This window comes from Montipora foliosa, chromosome 14, assembly GCF_036669935.1.
Source record: "Montipora foliosa isolate CH-2021 chromosome 14, ASM3666993v2, whole genome shotgun sequence".
In the NCBI taxonomy this organism is placed as follows: domain Eukaryota; kingdom Metazoa; phylum Cnidaria; class Anthozoa; order Scleractinia; family Acroporidae; genus Montipora; species Montipora foliosa.
Window position 1 is genome coordinate 22,058,401 of NC_090882.1, and position 23,646 is coordinate 22,082,046.

A 23,646-nucleotide genomic window follows, 5' to 3' on the forward strand; every position below is an offset into this window, starting at 1 on the left:
GTTTTAAAATGGGTGCTTAGACTTAATAACAGTTTATCACCGCTATTTGAAATGGGTGCTTAGGGCTAAATGCGAAATTTGCATGGCTCGCACGACTTTCTGCAGAAACCAATAAGGGTTGAAACGTGTAACGGCCCCTTGCGTGCTGGGAAACAAGCCTCTGAATATTCAATTTGATAAGTACCATATTTGGAACAACAAGAGCGAGGGGTTTCCAAATATGGTACTTAGCACTGAAACATTCAACCAATCAGTTCGCACTGAATATTCGGAAGCTGTGAACGCGCGTTACACGTTTCAACCCTTATGGGTTTCTGATATTGATAAAACCTGCTACAACATCTTTTTGTATCAATTTATAAATAATTTTTATTATTATCAAAAAAGGCATGGACATGTCATTTATAATAAATTCAATTTCTGATTACAGCAAATGGTACCTTACTATCGAGAGTGACCATATCTGCCGTCCTAAATCTCTCATTGGCATTTCTAACATTCTATATGGATTTTTAAAATGCCATATCAGTACACATGAGTAACACAGGACATTTCATTTAAGCACTTTTACTCATGTATCCATCATTGGTGTCTGAGAAACAAGATGGTTTGTAATCGAACAGTTTGGTATTGGACAGTTCATTAAGCCAATCACATTAAGTTGCAGTTTAAATCAACCAATCACAACCTTGGTGTCAATCACCATAGAAACACTGTACAGACTCCTAATTTGGGGCTTTCTTTCTTTCTTTCTTTCTTTCAGAGTGACATTAAACAATTTATGCCTCCTTTGTTAGTCTTTTAATGCAAATTTTCCCTTTTTTTCATAACTTGTGAGTATTTCCAGTATCTTTTAACCCATATAGGCCTTGCCAAACGGATCCAACATCATTCAACATTGTTGGACGCTGTTGAAAAGAGTCGAATGACAACGAGGTGGCCAGACAAACGCAACGTGTTGGATCCAGCATGTTGGACTCAAGGGCCTGGAACCAAAATCCTTAGAAAACAAACTCTCGCCCTGTTGGCGTTTTCAATTTCCTTTGAAAATTATGAATAGAGTCACTCTCTCTGATGGCAAGAGGAAGGCTGTTCCAGAATCTGGGAACTGCAACAGCAAATGCGCGGTCTCCAGAGGTCTTGCACCATGCAGGTGTCAGGAGCCTTGTGAAGACCCAGGGCGTCACTGCGTAGTGAGTTGCGTCCTGGGGTTTTGACTTGCAAAAGATCCTGCAGATAAATCGGTGCCATGACCTTAAGAGTTTTGAACAGGAGAAGGGCTATCTGTTCCAAGAGGGATTGCATGCTCTTTCGCCTCTCAGATATCCAAGACTTGGCTCGTTCACCATTCTGAAGCTTGAACTGACGTGGCAACGAGAAAATAGATGCAATGAATAAACCATCACCATGGATACCGATAGCCGCAGCGCAAGCGCGCATGCAACACTGTTGAATGTGATGGCCAAACAAATACCACACTGTTGCTCACTCCTACGAACAAAAGAAACGTTAGATGATGTTGACGACGATGTTTGATGCAACATGGTGGCCAAACGAGTGCAACATGTTGGATGATGTTGCACGAATATGTTGGACTCTTTTACTCAGGCCTTAACGTCAAGAAACGTAGTAGTGGACGAAAGCAAAAAAAAAGTGAACTCTTCGAGGCCCCCACACAGTGTCAGTCTTATCACCAGTCCCCCAGTTCCCGGTTATTTTTAAAGAAATATGACTATGATGATGACGGTGAGGATATTATACCGGGGTTTGCGACGTATTGCCCTCTGCTTGTATTGTAAACCCTTTGTTTGTGTTGTAGCTTGCTGCTGAAAAAACTCGACAAATAGGTAAAATAAACAACTAACTACTGCATTTTCCTTGGAATTAATTTATTAAAATTTCCTTTGAAAATAGTCGGAAATGGCATGTCCGAGACCTGAAATTTCAAAATTTTCAGGGGCAGCATGCCCCCAGAGCCCCTAGTTTGGAGCGCCTTTGGCGCTCGAAACATTCTCCGTGTGCGTACACCTTCAAAATATCACGCTACACCCCTGGTCTCTAAAGAAAAGTTTTTAAGCCTAAGGCTAGCTTAAATTATGAATGTTTAGGATACTTTCTTTATAAGTAAAACAATGACCTGTGACCTGCGTTTTGTACCTGCCAGAGTTTACAACTCTACTTTAATGGCTGCTGGCCAAGCACACACACGAATCTACAATGTTACGTGACCCCTTGTCACAGGCATACCATTACATAAGTGAAACTGATGATGGCATGAGTAATGCCGAAACATGTCTTTAAAAAGTTGGTTCGTGTGTCTTAAATTTATTTACAGGGTTTGAACCCATAAACTTGCGATGCCGGTGCGACGCTCTAGCCAACTGAGCTGATTGCCCTGCAACTGGATTGGTGCAAATGCTTTAAAAGAAAAGGTAGAAAAATGAATAATAATTTGTTCATTTATGTACAATGTATGCTCACGTCATTGTTAAAACCTGAAATTTGGTGACTTCACATTCAACTTGTTGTTTTGCAGGGTACTGCAAAGAAATGCACTGAAATGCATGCTGCACGAGCAGCATGATTATTTTCCTCTTTTTAAACAATAATATTCTTCCTTTTTGACGTTGTCATTGCCATAGCCATCGTCATTTCTTAAACTACCTAATGGAGAAATAAAAACGGTCAAATTCAGGCTGGGAAACAAGCGATTATTATTTTGTAAATACTGTTGACAACCAAGGATTGAAAAATGACTGGCTCAAATTACATTGGATCTAGAAAATAACCACACAAATCCTTACATTTTTGTTGGCCATGCCAGGCTTCCCTCACACTGAGCGTGGGGAGCCTGTGATCGAATTTGGGGATAATTGGCTTAGAAAAGAGCCAAATATGGGACTGTTGCTGGTGATACGAAGCAGATACGTTGCTTTCTTGGTCTTTCTAGAACGATGGTTAACTGATTTGCCTCCAGCCTTGACTTTGACTCAGATAGACATGCTAGAATCTTAAATTGAAAGAAGCTATCTATATTTCATGTTTAAAGCTAGAGCTAAACGTGCAGTCACAGCAGTGTAATAACTTTTGTTTATTGTACCCAACCTTGTTAACAGTTGTGCACGCACACATGATATGTTATGTTATGCAACTTTGTATCATCTTTTCAAAATATAACAGTCACTGCTAAAAAAATTTAATTTTAAAGTCCCCAATTGTATCGTATATATAAGAGGGAGAGGTCTGTTGATAAAACCGATGATGGCATGAGTTAAATGCCGAAACATGTCTTCAAAAAGTTGGTTCATGTGTCTTAAATTTATTTCACTTGATTTCACATCCGCAGTTCAATATATGATTCACTTCATAAGCTTATATCATTTCATTCGTTAAACAGAGAGAGTTTACCTAAGCCTTCACGCCGAATCCAACAGGTGAATTAAATCTTCACTCGCGTTCTGATGTTCAGAATGCAGATAATCATCTAATCGGCCCTCAAAGTACTCCAAAACACTCCTCAGAATCTCGCAGTGCAGATCACGCTGAGCTCGACGAGAAATGCCTTGAACCGAACCATCGACATCGGCCGCCATTTTGTTTTTCATATCACTTTGACTCCGCTGACCATTGAGACAGTCGTCACAATAGCCGTATATATATTTCTCGTGATGACATATATCTGACGAGAATCGTGAAAGTCAAAAAATATGTATCAGGAAAAAAATATATCATGAAAAAAGATATACATCAGGAAAAAGTATATGTATCAGGAAAAAAATATGTATCAGGGGAAAAAAAAAAAAAAAATATATATATATATATATATCAGGAAAATATATGTATCACGAAAATTATATATGTATCAGGAAAAATATATATATATCAGGAAAAAAATATGTATCAAAAAAAATATATATGGATGAGGAAAAAATATATATGTATAAGGAAAAATATATGTATCAGGCGAAAATAAATATATATCAGGAAAAAAATATATGGATCAGGAAAATATATTTCTATCAGGAAAAAATATATGTATCAGGACAAAATATATATATATGTATAAGGAAATATATATGTATCAGTGGAAATAAATATATATCAGGAAAAAATATATGGATCAGGAAAAAATACTTGTATCAGGAAAAAATATATGTATCAGGGGAAAACAAATATCTATCAGGAAAAAATAAATGGATCAGGAAAAAATATTTCTATCAGAAAAAAAAAAAAATAATATATATATATATATATATATAGCTGAAGTTTTGAAAACAAGGTCAAACTTGGCTGCAAAATCCAAAGTGCAACTGCTGCCTTTGACAGCAGTTGCACTGACGGTGAGCTTTAAATTCCTAGGGGGGGCTGCGTCATGGCTTGTCGCATGCAAGTCTAACAAGTGTGAGGTGTTAGTCCATAGCCAAAACAACTCACTAGACCTCTCTATGGGAGGGTGAGGAAAGTAAATGATGACCTATAGGGTCTGAAAAACAGTTAAAGATATCCAATGCTAAAACAAGATGTCTGATTTATGTGAGATATATAGCTGAAGTTTTGAAAACAAGGTCAAACTTGGCTGCAAAATCCAAAGTGCAACTGCTGCCTTTGACAGCAGTTGCACTGACGGTGAGCTTTAAATTCCTAGGGGGGGCTGCGTCATGGCTTGTCGCATGCAAGTCTAACAAGTGTGAGGTGTTAGTCCATAGCCAAAACAACTCACTAGACCTCTCTATGGGAGGGTGAGGAAAGTAAATGATGACCTATAGGGTCTGAAAAACAGTTAAAGATATCCAATGCTAAAACAAGATGTCTGATTTATGTGAGATATATAGCTGAAGTTTTGAAAACAAGGTCCAACTTGGCTGCAAAATCCAAAGTGCAACTGCTGCCTTTGACAGCAGTTGCACTGACGGTGAGCTTTAAATTCCTAGGGGGGGCTGCGTCATGGCTTGTCGCATGCAAGTCTAACAAGTGTGAGGTGTTAGTCCATAGCTAAAACAACTCACTAGACCTCTCTATGGGAGGGTGAGGAAAGTAAATGATGACCTATAGGGTCTGAAAAACAGTTAAAGATATCCAATGCTAAAACAAGATGTCTGATTTATGTGAGATATATAGCTGAAGTTTTGAAAACAAGGTCAAACTTGGCTGCAAAATCCAAAGTGCAACTGCTGCCTTTGACAGCAGTTGCACTGACGGTGAGCTTTAAATTCCTAGGGGGGGCTGCGTCATGGCTTGTCGCATGCAAGTCTAACAAGTGTGAGGTGTTAGTCCATAGCCAAAACAACTCACTAGACCTCTCTATGGGAGGGTGAGGAAAGTAAATGATGACCTATAGGGTCTGAAAAACAGTTAAAGATATCCAATGCTAAAACAAGATGTCTGATTTATGTGAGATATATAGCTGAAGTTTTGAAAACAAGGTCAAACTTGGCTGCAAAATCCAAAGTGCAACTGCTGCCTTTGACAGCAGTTGCACTGACGGTGAGCTTTAAATTCCTAGGGGGGGCTGCGTCATGGCTTGTCGCATGCAAGTCTAACAAGTGTGAGGTGTTAGTCCATAGCCAAAACAACTCACTAGACCTCTCTATGGGAGGGTGAGGGAAGAAAATCTCCACGTGTTGGGTAAGGCTTCCATGAGATATGAAATATTACTTCTTCTGAAGTCACCTTAGTGATGTTTGAAAGATTAGTTCGAAATATAGCAGACATATTAATGGCCTTAACTGCCTTAATGGCTGATGATAGTCGCTTTTTTCTCACACATATACATTTTTTGTTTAAACTTCCAGGTCCAAGTCACAACTTGCCAATTGACAATGAGTCTGACTTCTTAAATTAAAAGATGTTGTCAATGGAAAGGTTAGAGTCTAGTTACTGACAAAATATAACCGTCCCATCTATTCTAGTCTAATTTAAAGACAAATTAAGATACGTGGGAAGGACCCGGTTTTCATAAGATCTGCTAGATATATATATATATATATATATCAGGACAAAATGTATATGTATAAGGAAAAATATATGTATCAGGGGAAAATAATATATATCAGGAAAAAATATATGGATCAGGAAAAAATAATTGTATCAGGAAAAAAATATATGTATCAGGAAAAATTAATGTATTAGGAAAAAATACATAAATTTTTTCCTGATACATATATTTTTTTCCTAATACATATATGTTTTTTCCTAATACATATACTTTTTCCTGATACATATATTTTTGCATGATACAGATATTTTTTTTCCTGATACGTATATTTCTTTTCCTGATACATACATATTTGTTGGCTTTCATGATACTTGTCACATGTATGTCATCACGAGAAATATATATACGGCTATTGTGACGACTGTCTCAATGGTCAGCGGAGTCAAAGGAATATGAAAAACAAAATGGCGGCCGATGTCGATGGTTCAAGGCATTTTTCTTCTCTTTCTCGTCAAGCTCAACGAGATCTGCACTGCGACATTCTGAGTGTTTTGGAGTACTTTGAGAGCCGATTAGATGATTACGTCATTAGATCTGTGATTCCGCAGCGAACAACAGAACGCGAGTGAAGATTTCATTCACCTGTTGGATTCTGCGTGAAGGCTTAGGTTAACTCTCTCTGTTTAACGAATGAAATGATATCAGCGTATGAAGTGAATCATATATTGAACTGCGGATATGAAATCAAGTGAAAATAAATTTAAGACATACGAACCAACTTTTTAAAGAAATGTTTCGGCATTTAACTCATGCCATCACCAGTTTCATTTAATCTTCGAGCCTGTCTCTCTCAGATACGTTACAATAATTATTGGAGAACGTTAAGATTTTTAGCACTGACGGTTATATTTTGAAAAGATAATACAAAGTTGCATAACATAACATAACTTGATAACATAACATAACATAACATATGTGCGTGCACAAGTGTTAAACAAGTTGCTTAAAGAAACAAAAGGTATTACTCTGCTGTAACTGCACGTTTAGCTCTGGCTTTAAACGTGAAATATAGATAGCTTCTTTCAGTGGCACCCCACGGTAATCTTTGGTGAAATATGTGTTAGGGTCACGGTCAAACTGTTCTAAGAATGTCGGTTCCACGTTGGCAGACAGCTACATATTTCTTTCCTAAAACCTCACCAAAGAGATTCGCAACCATGAGAGAAGTAGTCCCTTATGTTTTCAGAAGAACTTTACTAAACAAAGAAACAGCAAAACACCGAAACAGCCTAATTAGGCCTCAAACGATATTTAATCTCAAATCCAACCTTTGTTGGTTAGTATTGAATGTATGGTGGGGTAATACATGGTGTTTTGATGCTTCATTTCCCTATTTCGGTGTTTGGCTGTTTTGTTGTTTAGTAATGCCCTTTTCGGAAGGGATATTTTTGCAATTTCTGGCACTGAAAAAGGTCACCTAGCAGTTTCGGATGAGCAAATGGTTCGGTTGGAGTTTGTGAGAAGGTAATGTTCACCTAGCAATTTCTGTGATGAAGATATCACTTCCTAAAATGTTCGGGCACTTCAATTTTCAGCTAAGATATCCAAACCCTAACCCTAACCCTAAATGATAAAAACATCTCCTTAGACAGTCTTTATTCATTATAATTACAAGGAGTCGAGAAATGTCTCTCAAAGGTTTTTGGCTTAATTTGCTCGTTGGGTGCCCTTGTTCTTTCAGTTTAAGACAAAACCATAACTGTCTCTAGCTGAGTTTATGATCGTAAAACAACTAGGAGCAGCCCAGTCAAAATGTTTTTGAGTAGAAGGCAAGCTGGCTATAGTAATACTCAGCAGAGGCCAGAGGATTTGCATGCCAGGGGGTCCCGGGGGGCATGCTCCCCTGGAAAATTTTGAACATATTGCCTTCAAATGGTTGCATCTGGTGCATTTTTGGGTAAACTGAGCCGTTATTAGATAGCATTAAGATAAGAGTAAGAAAGAGTCAGACAAGACCTTCAATTTTCAAACTGAAGTTATATTCCGCCAGAAGCATTAATATTGGAAAAAAGGATAACTATAGTACGAGCAAGTATTTCTCAACTGTGAAAGTGAGAAAAAATTAAAATTTCAGTCGATTTCAGTTAAGCGCTTCAAATCGTTTGAGCAATATATTATCTCAATGCAAAGCTATGGGTTTCTGGGGCTACATAACTGATACCGTACGAAAAAATTCAGAAATTTGCGGAGTCCCTGCGCCAACGTAACGAGATCGTTTGGATGCCATGTTGCAAGGGAGGGTTTTTTTAATACGCGTGACGTCATAATCTTATGTATGCCTCACAGTTTCCCGCTCGCCGAGACGTAAACAAATCCTGGTGTGAAAAACGCATCTTTAGCGCTGCGTTTTCGGTCTCTGGGGGGAGGAGGAGGGGGGATTGACGAGATACGGGATATTTGAAAAAAATAGGCACGCATTGCGTACATGTTGTAGTGCAGTAACTTGACAGTGTTTTTTCCATCACGGTCCACTGAGGTGCGTTTTGTTTTTTCGTAAATCATTTTAGTGCTAGTACTAAACCCAGAAAGATTGAAGAAAATGAAAAGAAATCGAGAAACATTGGCTTCAAGGCTGACATGTTGATCATTTTCAAGTTCCCTTACAACTTCTTCTTCACCACAAGTTTAAGCGTGTACAGCTTTTCAAGACAAAAGTTTACTGAAGTTAAGTGCTGTCCGGCGGGGTTAGTATCTAGATAGGAGACCTCAAAATATGCAACCAAAAATGCTATGTTAACGTTCAAAAATGCGAACGAAGCAAGGTACAGATTTTGTTATCCTGTTTTATGCAAAACAAATATTGACGCAATAGCAAATAAATGTTGATTATATAGTTTTTAAGAAGAGCAGAAGGAAGTTTTTAGAAGTGTCAATCGCGAATAAAACAATTTGCCATCAGCAACAAAATTTGCGAGTTGAAAACATCATAAATTCTGTGTTGAGAAGACCAGACACGCACGGTTCTTACGTTACTACGTTTATGCCTATAGAATAAACTGAAATCTCAATTCCTTGTAAAAACTAGCATCTTGATTTTTTTGTTAGGCTAGGTATCGGAGAGCCTTGAACATGTACGCATGCGCTGAAGGAATGTTTGAACACGAGAGAAAAAAGCAGTACCTCAAGACGTGGCGCTGGAGCGTCGTACCAAACGAGTCATCCCGGGATTTCAGTCCGTGCTTTTGGACGCAGTTGGCCCTTCGCTGCTTTCTTCTACCGACCTCGCGTCCCGGTACGGCATTGAGGGAGGGATATGTGGGCCCCTAAACCATGTGAGACAAATCCCACGCCTACTCACAGGTCTAGAACGCCCTTGTCATTACAGTTTAGCGTAAGATTTCGATCCCTTAAATATTCAAGGGAACAGTCATTTTATCTGACATATGGTAAGCACTGGAGTCGCAGATCACAAAATGCACGCACGCGCTCTGTTGAAGGTAACACATACATGGATAAACTTTATTTCATCTCGAATTTCAGGATAACTGTAAGAGCCAATGTCTTCGAGACATAATATTTACAACTAAAATACGTATCAAATACAGATACATAACTGAGTACATGACATTTAAAGATATATTAATTAAAAAGAAAAGCCGCTGTACAAAATGCGGTATTGGATTCTCTAGTTTAAAACTAGTAAACCCAGTGCTACGGACAAAATCAGGTTCAGGTAGCGCATAACTGGTTGTTTTAGGTTTATTAAGGACAAGAATGCAATTTCCACGAAGATCACGCATAAGACGATTGTGAATGCGCTTACTGCGTAGAGATGTAGAGTTTGACTTAAGTGGTAAGAGGACAGGTAATTTGCAAATATAAATCTCGATTATCGAGATATCGATATCGATCGATCGATTATACTAATAATTTGATATCGATTGCCATCGATTGTCATCGATCATCGATTCCATCTATTGTTGAGGCCTTGAATGAGGGTTCAGGACGGGGATAAATTGTAAAAATTAATGGAAGTTGGAACTTAGCCACCATATTGGCAACATCAAAAACAAACACTCTGAACGTCCAAAGAATGCTCTTCTGGTAATGGCAGCAGCAAAAAATATTGGCCAAAATTACTTGAGGGCAACTGTTATTCTAAAGGCAGGTACAAACGTCGAATTGGCTCAACTCGGATCGCTCACCTCGAATCGACGTAAAAATATGATAAGGCGTCGAGAAATCACCCTAGCACTAATCCTTGGTGAAATTGGTGCAAACGCTGAATATTTTAGGCGTACTAAACTGTTTTTCGCTTGATCTGAGGTGAGCGACACCAGCTGATCCGGTCCGAGCTTTTTGTAAAGCAAAGATCTTGAATTCTGTTCAGCAGCAGATGAGCAAGTTAGACATAAACCAAATTTTAACATGTCAGGCTGCGGTCTTTAAAATTTCTTGCTATGCGTGTTTCAATGAAAATAGATTTTAGGCTATTTCGGCTCACCCTTTTGCGGCTCTAGATTGACTTTAATTTTTTTCAATAAATGATGTAGAAACAGTTTAGGTTTTCTCTGGGAATAACAGCATGGATGAATTTTGGTTGAAAATCATTACATTTTGTGCTAACATGCAGCTAGTAAGTAAATGTATTCAGTTCATTTGCATGTAAAGTTAACAGGAAATAAGTCAGTTACATCATTAAGTGAAGAAGAGAAAGACAAAATTGAGGAAGCAATGGTGAAGCGTGGCTCCACAGACATCCCAATAACTGACAAAAACGTGGTAAAATCTGTGCAGGATATCATGGTGGGTCAAGTCCCAGTATCAAGACTGATGGCATTGGATGCCATTGTTCTGGGAATAAACGCCATACAATTGGGAGATTTTCTGCGTGCTAAGCCAACAGTTCAGCGTAATGTTTTCCCATCACCAGAGCAAGTATTAGCTGACGCTGAAACGTTAAAGAATAATATGAGCCTTGGTGGACTGGAGAAGGTTAATAATTAAATAAAGATGAATGCCTTCCAGTGGTTCCTAAGATTTGCAAGTGAATACAAAGAACCCAGAGGTTAGTGACTTGGCGTAAAGGAATTACCAATGGAATACCAAGCCGTAATTTGCCCTTTTAAAATATGCAAATTAGCCAAGTGAACCGAATTTTTCTCCAATACGATGAAAAAAGATATCTCAGTCAATTTGTACTGATCGGAAATGCTTGATTCTAGTCAGTAAGATTTTAGTAGATGGTCTTCACAATATGATCATACCACTTTGTTACCATGGCAACATACTGGGTTTCAGACCTCCCTGATATTAAAGTCTTTGCTGGCCACCTTTGGCGTTCTGTTTTGGTATTTGCCAATGGTGCCTCATTTTCATGAACCTGCAAGCATATACATGTGTTGGGTCGAGTTTGTGGCCTTGTTAAATGATTTTCTAGCTTATGATTACCAAAATATTGAAATCAGGTTGGAGGAGACTGGAAAAGAGTGAGTTGCCATGGGAACCAATTTCTTTATAGCCGTAGGTGTGTTGCCTATAAAACTATTAGCCTACCACGTTTCATGCAAAAGAGCCTGCTCACAGGCTACCGGAACCAATAGAGATATTTACAAACGGTAAATGGCGTTTTTTATCTTTCCTGGAATTGTATGTGATAAGCCTAAAATTTCAAGGGATAAAAAATTTGATCATAGTAGCACTTTAAATATTATTATTTCCGAGCATGTGTCAGCCGAGGTTGTGCAGTAGATAACCAAAGAAGAGCTGTAACGGTTGGCCTTAATCGTCTTGTATCCAACAAAGCACTAGTGGGATAATATTATTTGACTGCACTGACGTAACAGCGGCCATGTTGTTGGAAAGAATACTGAAAAAGTCTTTCGGGAATTTGACTCTTTTGCTTATGCAAAACTTGAACTACATTTTTCTATTGTTTTGGCACCAACATTGCCATCTTATCACGTGAGTGCAATCAAATAATACTATTGGTGCTTTATGGTAAATGCACACAAAATATCAATAAATCTTCCCGACTTTTTTGGGTGAATTTAATATACTTCTTGGACAAAGTGTAAAGTAAGGCTACAGTTATCACATTTGCAGCATTACTCATACCCCATGATGGCTTTTATAAGCCAGTCACAACTGTAGAATTACTACATATTCATCATTTTACTAAAAGTAAAGTAAAGTAAAGTTACTTCTCTATTGTTTTTATCTAAATGTTTTAGATATACTTGTATTTATCACTGCCGTTGAAGTGACATCCTGGATAACAAGATCTTCGTCAGCTTTGACTCTACAGGAAACAAATTCTTGCAAGCTGACAGCTGCTTTAACCGTATAACCCTTCCCACCACACATAAAACGTATGAGGAATTTGAAAATGCGTGCTCAACATCAATAGCTCTGGGCTTTAAGGGTTATGGAAGGTTTTATGACAGCTCAAATTTGAAATTGCGTTCTTGTTACACCCTAGGGCGCTTTTCATTTGACGGAACTGACCGGCCAGAACGGGCATTTGGAAGAAGTAACTTTATAACGTCTTCATATTATAGCCTGAGACCAGACTCCGCAGTTAGGGTTATGAAGCGAAAAGGAACGTGGCAAAAAAAAAAAATGGCGAGCGAAGCGAGCCGAGTGGGGGAGTCCCCACGTTCCTTTTTGCACCGTGACTTCAACTGCGGAGCCTGGTGCCAGGCTATCATATTAACACTTCGAGGATGATATATAATCCTCCAGAAGAATGCAACGGATTATCATGCAAGCCATCCTTTGCATTGTCGCATTTTCTTTGCAAACTGACAGGTCTGGCCGGCCAGCTCTGACAAAAGGAAAGCGCCTTCAGACATCAATGTTGCAGGAATGACTTCCATGTTGAATAACCCACTTTCGATATATTAAAACTCAGTCCTACACGAAAGGCATCATCTCGAAGTTCTGGCGACTAAATTTAAGGATTTGTATGAGTTTTTTCCCCAGAGCCTCGAGATGATGCCTTTTGTTTGGTACTGAATTATAATATATGGAAAGTGGGCTATTATGATATCGTGTTATCATCCTTTATGTCAATTACAGGAAGTTGATCTTCAGGATTTGCTTTTTGCACTAAAGCTCTAATTTCAACCCTTGAATAAATGCGATTTCTTTCTGAATTACAGTTAAAGGGCCGCTATGTCACGCAAAATGATGTAATTTCGTGACACCAAAAATGCCCAAAAAGTAGAATGAAACATTGCAATAACCGTTGAACAACATAAAATTATGCAGCAAAAGGAAAGAAAAACATGGATGAACACAAATGGATAAGATTGAAACGGATTGCGTTTCGGTTATCTTGAAAAAAGTCCGGAGACGTTTTTTTATTGGCTGGATAAAGGTACGAGTTTTGCTCAAAATCATCTTGTTTGTAATGTAACGCTAATTTTACCAGTAAAGCAATTCCACATTACTATTTTCGACTTTTAAACTTGTGATTAACTAAAGATTTCCCCGAAACTGACTCTAAAGTAACGTGACTTAGCCCCTTTAACATTTATATTATTATTTAGCACCTAGAACGTGTGGTACAAAGCATAAGCGTATAAGCATAAATGCCATGATCCTGGCACTGAAATTCTCTTTTTTTGGAATGAAAAGTCATAAAACATCACAGTCTTGCGTAAATCTACATCGAAGTTTACACCATGATAAACATCATCCGATAATGGTTCAATGCTTTTTAGTTGCAACTGCTCAAACTGCATATGATATATCTGGAACTTCATCCTCGTTGTCCGAACCCACAATCTGGTATGGGTACACCTTCAGTGCAGTGCCAAACTCATTTATTTCTTGATTAGCAAAAACACTTTGCACAGCTAAAATAGTCAGAGTTTGCAGTAGAAGTCATTCCAGTATTCTAACACGTCTAGAACGAACACGACTAATGTTACAAAAGCATATCAAGGGTCATAAATGATGGTGGCTTTATAATCACCAGTCCTTTGATTTTTGGAAAGCCGACTTCTAAGGAACAAAAATACACTTACTGTTCTGATATCTCATATGATTTATTTTAACAGTTACTCATCTAGTTGGATGGATATGTCGAATCGAACGAAAAGGTCTACGAGACGAAAGAAAAAAGCGAGCGCGGGAAAAGACCTACTAAGGACTGGGGCAAGAGGGGCAATCTTCTCGCGCCCGCAGATTTTTTCCTTCGTCCCACCCCACCGACTATAACTCATTTCACTTCCTCCCCACAAGGGAGGAGATGAAATGCGACTCTCCTAAAAACGACTGCATGGGAGGCTGTCCGCTGACCGTCACGCCTGCTTTTTCGCTCATCCCTGCTCATCCTGACAAACTGAGAGCCTGGGACAGACTGAGATTGAAATGGTAAGCGATCAATATCAAAGAAACAAATCACAAAAGAATCATCTGGATCACAAATTGCATTGTTCTTCTTTTTGTCATTTTGTTACCTTCAGCAATATGGGTGCGTACACTTTGTAATCCGCAACTCACGGCCACTGCGTACCATATGGAAGAAACAATGACTTCTCTGAAAAATATTAAAGCGCTCGATGATGTTGAAAGGGTTCTACTCTTTGTACAATGCCAAGTTCTTCGACAATTTTCTTTAACAGATTGGACACGTAATGCACCAGTCAATGTAAGCCCCCGCATCCCCCCGGTCGGGACATAGCGAGGCATTTGACAAGCGCTCACTTATAAAGTTGCAAAATGCCCCGCACCCCAAGGTCAGGTTTTTCCTCTAATTGAAGCTAACGACCCCGCTCACATCCCCCGCTTTTGCTGAGTGGAAGCCACAGGCTAATGTAAATGGTTTAAACGTTATTTGTCAAGTAACACACAGTTTATCTCTATTGGCAACAGAGGAAGAATGAGTAATGTCCAACCATACATTCCAGTCTTGATCAAACTTTTGAAACTACATCCTTGCGACTGTATGCCAAATGCATTTTTCACTTCTTTCAACAGCATTTGCAAGTCTAGACTTCCCTCGTCAGAGATACACATCACGTGTCTCCTTTCGCCAAACTCGACAAGCACCTACACAAAATTTGCACCAACGAACAATAGTTTTGTAGCACTATCACGAACAATAGAAGACTTTAATTCAGACCTATCCGTGTACAGACCTAGCCATGTACAAAATATTTTTTTAAATAAATGCATAAGAAGAGAATATAACCACCTGATGACATTCTTGATCGGTCAAGTGATTTTCAGACTAAATTACGAGTTAAACCTTGAGCTATCACAGGCCATCACAAGCCATCACTCACCGTCACTTATCACTACGCATCACTACACATTACTACACATCGATACGCATCACTACCATCAATAAAACTTAAAATCACTAACAATCACTAGAATCCTGCAAATAAAGGTTTGGACTTCATCGCAAACGACAATATCACAGTTGAATGCCTTCCAGGTGATCTGGTGACGTAATTTGGAGGACTGGGAAGAAAAATTTTAACGCCGTATCCCACAACCGCGCGCGGCCTTAGGTGTTGTTTCCAAACTCCCTGCAGTATTTCCATCGCCAAAACTCAACAGATCATTCCGTGTCTACCACATTTCCTGTTACTGAATGAACATTCAAGTAGACCCGAAGAGATCTCACCTCGCTTCTGCCATGTTGAATTCGAAAACAAGGCCGCGCGCGGTTGTGGGATACGGCGTTAAAATTTTTCTCCCCAGTCCTCCGAGTTACGTCACCAGATCACCTGGTTAACAGCGGTGGAGTTGAGGACTTCACCTGAATCGTAAGGGTGTTTATGATTTAGTTGGGAGGGGAGACGGTTCTATCCTAACATTTGCTTAGGATCTTTGCGTAGAGAACTCTTGACCATGTTCATTCAGGTCTTCCGCGAAACAAAAAAAAAGGGGGTTTTGATAATGAAAAGCATAACTGTGGGCGAAGTAGGAAAAATAAGACTGGATTATATTTTCTGTTATATGGATATTCACCTATAATGATCCAGTAATCTAAGATGTCAGAACCGAAAGGCATCTGCCTCCTTTGTGTTTCTTACAATTTTTCGTCAAAAAAATGTAGTCTAGCAATGACTTAACAGTCGCAGACGACTAGCGTTCACGTCTCTAGAACGAACACGATTAATGTTACAAAAGCAGAATTTGAGTCATAAATGATGGTGGCTTTATAATCATCAGCCCTTTCATTTTTGGAGAGCCGACTTCTAAGGAATAAAGGTTTTAAAAATACACTTACTGTTCTGATATCACATATGATTTATTTTAACAATTACTCATGAAGCTGGAAGGGTTTGTCGGATCGAACGAAAAGGTCTACGAGACGAAAGAAAAAAGCGAGCGCGGGAAAAGACCTACTGAGGACTGGGGCAAGAGGGGCAGTCTTCTCGCGCCCGCAGCTTTTTTCCTTCGTCCCGCCCCACCAACTATAACTCATTTCACTTCCTTCCCGCAAGGGAGGAGGTGAAATGCGACTCTCCTAAAAACGACTGGATGGAAGGCTACCCGCTGACCGACACGCCTACTTTTTCGCTCATCCCTGCCCATCCGAACAAACTGAGAGCCTGGGACAGGCTGAAATTGAATTGGTAAACGATCAAAATCAAAGAGACAAATCACAAAAGAATCGTCTGGATCACAAATTGCATTGTCCTTTTTTGTCATTTTGTTACCTTCAGCAATATGCGTGTACACTTTGTAATCCGCGACTCACGGCCACTGCGTACCATATGGAAGAAACAATGACTTCTCTGAAAAATATTAAAGCGCTCGATGATGTTGAAAGAGTTCTACTCTTTGTACAATGCCAAGTGCTTCGACACCTTTCTTTAACAGATAGACCAAGTAATGAATTTATTTTGCTTTAAGTACTATTGTTTTCACTCATTTGCATTACGTTCAAAACAGGCCTTAAGAAAAGCATATTCCAAAGTGTATTTTTAGCATGTTTTGGCATCAATTAGCATGTTTTACCGTAGCAAAGTGATTTTTACTTAAAAAAACAAAACTTGTATCAACTTGAATAAGAACATTGAGAATTTTGTATATTTTTAAACACTTGTTTTATTTGTACATAGATTTATCTTAACGGATATGTAACGGATACAGTTTGTAAATTTTTTTTCTTATATTTCATCTCTTAATATGTACATAACTATTTCTAACTATTTGTTGCTATTACTTATCATGTAAAAAGGTCCACATTAGTCTAGTGCTGCGGCTGGTGTTTTTTTAAGGTCACAGGTCTTTGTTTTACCAATACAGAAAGTTTCCTAAACATTAATCTAACCTTAAGCCTAAAAACTTTTGTTTAGGCCTAATTAGACCTAAGGTTAGCCTTTATGCATGTTTAGGATATTTTCTGCATTGGTAAAGCAATGACCTGTGACCTGTAAACAGGACGTCTACAAAACATGGATCCTAGGTCCCTGGGCCACCGATGTGGACCCGGTCTATGGACCCCTTTATGGACCTGGTCCATGAACTACCCCTGTGGACAACCCCTCATTTTGTACAATTAGAAGCCGAAAAAATCTTAAGACGAGAAAGAGAAGTGATCCTGGCACTTATCTTGACAATTTAAGCAATAATTATTGTCTTACAGAGACATGAATAATTCAGGAGGCTTTAACGGTATTTGAACCCATGCCCTCCGCGATGCCGGTACAATGCTCAACCAACTGAACTATGAAGCCACTCAGTTGGGAGAAAAGTCATGTTTTGCATACGTCGTCCTCTTGGGGCCTTAGTATGACTTTTTGGCCTGGTCTGTCTTATGCCACGCTGGTAAGTCTGTGCTCAGCCGACCGGTTGGCTCACTTGGTTGAGCATCGGATTACTGTGCGGGGGAGGTCACGGGATCAAAACCCCGGCCAGACCAACACTCAGGGTCTTTAAATAACTGAGGAAAAAATGCTGCCTTTGTAATGAGGATTAATGATCTTGTAAGTTACCTTCCTTTATCTCTTGTGCTGCGAGTTTACTTTCCTTTTCAATTTCGTTGTTGAAGAGTCGCAATGTCGTTATTAGACTGTTATTTTCATCACTTCAAACATTTGTCTCTTCTTTTAAAGAGATATAACACGATTCAAGTTCTTGAAGTTTAAATTTTCTGCTTAAGGTCTCTGTTTTCGGCCTGAAGTTCGGTTTACTCTGTTGTTGTCTTCTTACTTATGAGAACTGAGATTTCAGACCGACGTTTGCTAATTTCGTGTCTCAATTGTTCGCTTATCTCACCCATTGCAGTGTCTATTAGATTTGAGAAGTTACGTGATCGTTCTTGGACTGCTCTTCGGTTCTCTTGCTTCGGTTTTCTTGGCTGTCTCTTGGAATGAAGGATTCATCTTCTTCCTGTAGCTCGTGACCGCTGATAATTGTGAATTCAGATAATTTCTTACCGATAATTTCAGATTTGGATCCTTGTATGTTAAGTGTGTCCGTGCCAGGGTAGAAACTTATTGAGACACCGGTCGGAGAGTCGCTATTGATGGATGTAAAATTCCACGTTTCCGAAACTTTCAAATCAACGTTAATAAATAATTTAAAACTCCCCTAGCCATTTGAACTTGTTCTCGTCTCCAGATTTAGTTAAAGAAATAAACCTATATCGCTCACAGGGTTGATAAACACCAGCTTTCGCGGAAGGTTTGCTAACACGTGCATCCTATTTGCCAGACATGGATGATTTATTTGGCGAAACAAACACTATCTCTCGTTAATATATGACGCAATTCAGCCTTTTTACTCTACTAGACAGTTTTTGCAGTCTAGCCAAGTGTCGGTGAAGAGTTGTAACACGAGAGTGTCCAGGACCGAGACGAATCAAATAGATGGACAACGCACGTTCAAAATACTCCTTTGCCTGCTCCAGCTCACCATGGTCACGGAGTACAATAGCCAAGTTTTTATATGAATCTGCGACACGAATATCCTGAGATCCAAACTTTTCTATCTGTATAGCAAGGGCGCGATGATGATACTCCTTTGCTTGTTCCAGGTCACCTTGGGCACGGAGTACCTTGGCTATGTTGCTGTAACTGGATGCCACATCGATATGCTGAGATCCCAACTTTTCTATCCGTATAGCAAGAGCGCGATCATGATACTCCTTTGCTTGTTTCAGGTCACCCTGGGCATGGAGTACAGTGGCTATGTTGTTGTAACTGTTTGCGACATCGATATGCTGAGATCCCAACTTTTCTATCCGTATAGTAAGAGCGCGATCGTGATATTCCTTTGCTTGTTTCAGGTCCCCTTGGTCATGGAGTACAGTGGCTATGTTGTTGTAACTGGATGCGACATCGATATGCTGAGATCCCAACTTTTCTATCTGTATAGCAAGAGCCCGATGGTGATATTCCTTTGCTTTTTCCAGGTCACCTTGGTCACGGAGTACACTGGCTATGTTGTTGTAACTTGTTGCGACACGGATATGCTGAGATCCCAACTTTTCTCTCTGTATAGCAAGAGCGCGATCGTGATATTCCTTTGCTTTTTCCAGGTCACCTTGGTCACGGAGTACACTGGCTATGTTGTTGTAACTGGTTGCGACATTGATATGCTGAGATCCCAACTTTTCTATCCGTATAGCAAGAGCGCGAGCGTGATATTCCTTTGCTTGTTTCAGGTCACCTTGGTCATGGAGTACAGTGGCTATGTTGTTGTAACTGGTTGCGACATCGATATGCTGAGATCCCAACTTTTCTATCCGTATAGCAAGAGCGCAATCAAGATATTCCTTTGCTTGTTCCAGTTTACCTTGGTCATGGAGTACACTGGCAATGTTGTTGTAACTGGTTGCGACATCGATATGCTGAGATCCCAACTTTTCTATCTGTATAGCAAGAGCGCGGTCGTGATATTCCTTTGCTTTTTCCAGGTCACCCTGGTCACGGAGTACACTGGCTATGTTGTTGTAACTGGTTGCGACATTGATATGCTGAGATCCCAACTTTTCTCTCCGTATAGCAAGAGCGCGATCGTGATATTCCTTTGCTTGTTTCAGGTCACCTTGGTCATGGAGTACAGTGGCTATGTTGTTGTAACTGGATGCGACATTGATATGCTGAGATCCCAACTTTTCTATCCGTATAGCAAGAGCCCGATCATGATACTCCTTTGCTTGTTCCAGGTCACCTTGGTCATGGAGTATAGTGGCTATGTCGTTGTAACTGGTTGCGACATTGATATGCTGAGATCCCATTTTTTCTATCTTTATAGCAACAGCGCGATCGTGATACTCCATTGCTTCTTGAAACTCACCCATCCTGTGATGGACATTGCCTAACGTGTGATAGACTACTGCGAAATCTCCCTTACAATATACACCACCATGCTGAATTATTTTTAGAGCTACGTTACAGACGTTTTTGGCTCTATTAAAGTCGCAATGATTAGCAAAAAATGCGCTAAACCTAATGAAATAACTTGGATAATGTTTCGCACTTAAATTGACCTCCGATAAGTCAGCTACATTGAATACACTTTCAATTTCTGTTATTAGGCACTTCAAATGCGATACCAGCTGTAAGCTATTAGAAGTAGAGTCTTCTTTGTAAAAATTGTTCTCGTTTATAAACTGATTAAATGAGGTAATACCCCAATGAATGATTTGGAAATATTGAGCCTTTGAATACTTTTTGATTCTCGTTTGGGTGACAATTCTCACAATTTGATGTACTTGAAGGTAGACGCCACTCTCGTCTTCTTCCACTAACAGCAGCGAGCTTTTTCGAATCCTTAAACCAATGATATCTTCGTCCACAGATTCGTCTAATCCACTCCTATGGATGTCGTTCTCGACATTCAGAATGTACTTTATTACAAGGTCAAGGTTTAATGGTTGCTGACCACAGAGAGAAATAAAACCGAATGCGTGATTCAAAACCTTGTCAGATGACATCGCGTCGTCCACGGCCAGTGAAATCGCTGTGGTCATAGCGATTGGGTAGCTTTGGTTTGTCATGGCAAGAAAGGCCTCAGTGTTAGCACGCTGACCCGTCTCAAGCTTCTCGAGGTAGCCTTTCCAGCCAAAATTGGAAGATGCTTCCCGAACTTGTTTGACAAAGATAGCGGCGCTTGCTAAGGCAAGGGGTTGGTAATCTAATGCCCGAGCAACTTCTTTTTCAGTCTCACCGTCAGCGATGCCGGAGAGAGAGGCTAATAAGGAAATGGCGTCAGATGGTGTCATGCCCTTGCTCACAGAGATGTGATTGCTGAAAGAGGTTTCTGAAGGAATAGCAGCGGTGTCTTGCGATGTGATCAGCAGCTGACCTTTACACCAGTGCGTGTCTCCAGTCTTTGGCAAATGAGGATTCATTCCACTTAAGCTGACGACATTGTCCACCACTAACAGCCACGATGAGTAAAGCTCAACTTTGGTACTAATTAATGACTTTATGTTGGCAATCTTCCCCTCCGTCTTCAGATCTTTGTCGTTTAGAGTATTTGTGACTGCATATTCTGAACACTTTAGATGACGAGCAAAAGAGACGTAGGATTCTAACAGTGAATCAAGACTTTGCGCATTTAGAGTCATCACGAATGTATTCTTGCCTGCGATTTGTTTTTTGTTATCAAAGAACTTCTTTGCGGCAAGACCGGCTAACTGAGATTTGCCGCATCCAGGGTTTCCTGAGATGTACAGGGTAGTTAATCGGCTCTCGTTGGTTTCTTTCAGTTGCTTTAGTTGTTGAGCTATTTTAGCCAACTCATGATTTCGTTCGGCAACGTCGTGCGATGGCTTGGGTGGGAGAATGCAAAATGCCGCAGGAGCTTCAGTTTTTAACTGCTGTTCAAGAACCTTTCGATGCTTTTCTGTTTCCTTAAGTACGTCTTTTAGGTGGTTGACTTCTTGCAAGACTTTTCGTAACTCGCCCGTCGGAAAACTCTTCTGAGTTCTGATTTCTTGAATCTTTAGATCGGACAGGCCAAGTGCTTGAAAGGCAACTACAACTTTACCTACAGCAGTTTGAAACTCTGTTTCGTTGACTTTGCCACGTGGAGAGTGAGCAGGGCCTTCATTACGAAAATTTCTCAAATCATCCACATTTGATCGGACTACTGCGTTTAGGCCTCTTCCAATACAGTCGGAGTACAGTATAGCGTAAAAGAGCTTTGTGCAATCCCATTCTGCTCTATTTCCGTTAACCATGGTTGCCAAAAGACGCGCGTTTCTTGTTTGGTTTCTTGGCGATTCCTGGTTTTTGAAGTCCAGTCCATTTCGGGGCTCGTCTTTCCATTCTCCCAAAGTTGCCTTGTAGCGGTTGTCCCATTCTTGTTTGAAGATTGTTCGCAGGCCCTCAGTTATCACATCAGTAGTGATAAAACAGATCCTGAAGTAATTTAGTTGCTCGTCAGTGTATTCTGGTCCAGTGGCCATACTTAGTCAGGCTCAGCTTTTAGTCAGCCCTTGTTAGAAATAATTATTGCGTTAATGTCAGCAGTAGTACAAAAGATCACTTAATGAAAATAACTTGTATATGTACTATTTTTTTTATATTTTTACTTTTATTTCTTTATATATTCTCGCAAATAATGGAAAGTCCGGAAAGCTTTTCAGGCGAGAGAAGTCACTATGAAAGGCATCCGCTTGCTCTATAAAGCCGGTCCTTTGACATGTTGGTTTTTAAGGAAGGTAAAGAGGGAATGGTGGCAGACGATAGAAGCCCGAAATTGAAAGTTTCGGATGCCTTGAGAAACACGCGCCTGGAATTAGTTGTTGGAAAGATAGATAACCCCAAAAAATCCTATTCAAACGAATTGAGTTATCCAGTAGTTAGTGATTTATCTAGTCGATGGCGCTATACACTTTACAAACTACTGGGGGCGGGGGGGGGGGGGGGGGGGACGAACTGGGGCAGGTCACCAAGGAGCTTAGCAACAGGGACGGCAACCGCAACGAGAACATCGATTCAAAATAGGAATTCTAGTTCCTGTAATTCGTTCGCTCCGGATTATTTCAACTCTTTCATTCCGGCGCGAGATCTCGCCATGGGATGTAAACGAGGAATGTCCACCCTCGTTCCGGTGTGAAATCGGCCTCCCGGTGGGCGGGACCGGGTAGCGCATGCGTACTTTTTCTGATAGACGCCATGTTTGCAGGTTGAGTTTACGCTTGTATTTTATCGATATGTAGTGTCCCTTCAGGTAAACATGATAAGAATTCACCTCGTCGTCACGTAAACGCGGTATCAAGTAGTCACCCCGGTGCGAGTTTTCTTATGTAAACACCCACATAGAGAGAGAAACAGGCAGAAAGAGATCAAAAATCTGAATTCGTCAGCTTCCGTTGTCATCAAGCCACTGATTTTGGTCATTTGACATTGTTGTTTTACTTAGGACGAGAAACTGACGAACAGAATTGAATATAAAAAGCAGGCGCAAAGCATGTAGATCAATTGTTTTCGCTCATTATATCTTTACTTTGTTTTGTGACGTTCTTGTTGCCGTTGCCTTCCTTATGGCTAAAGCTTCCAATCATTTTATTTGGAGCAAATATGGGGAGAGTCAGTGGTTCCTATGCAGGGAAAAATGAAAGCACCGTGATAAATTTAGAGTCCAGGTTTTAATGATTAAACTGCGATTTTTAAGTGAGTAGAGAAGGGGAAGATTGTAAGCAAAAAATGAAAAAGCTTTACAAAGAGGAAGTCAGGAAAATTTGAAGACCATCTCCTTCTATTTTCCGCCTCTAATTTAAG

General features: G+C 39.9%; 1 protein-coding gene across 3 annotated transcripts in view; it reads right to left on the reverse strand.

Moving 5' to 3' along the window:
* Positions 1-10,428: 10,428 nt before the first annotated feature.
* Positions 10,429-23,646, reverse strand: part of LOC137984947 (uncharacterized) — a 30,906-nt gene continuing 17,688 nt past the window's right edge. The window contains exon 9 of one of the 3 annotated variants that reach the window (XR_011119203.1): positions 10,429-10,886. Coding sequence is in view for 2 of the 3 variants with exons in the window: in XM_068832311.1 (XP_068688412.1) it covers positions 18,663-22,328 (3,666 nt within the window). In the remaining variant the exon portion in view is untranslated. Of the gene's footprint in view, positions 10,887-16,710; positions 22,362-23,646 lie in introns of those variants that run through there. The other 2 variants (XM_068832311.1, XM_068832312.1) reach the window with 2 other exon arrangements.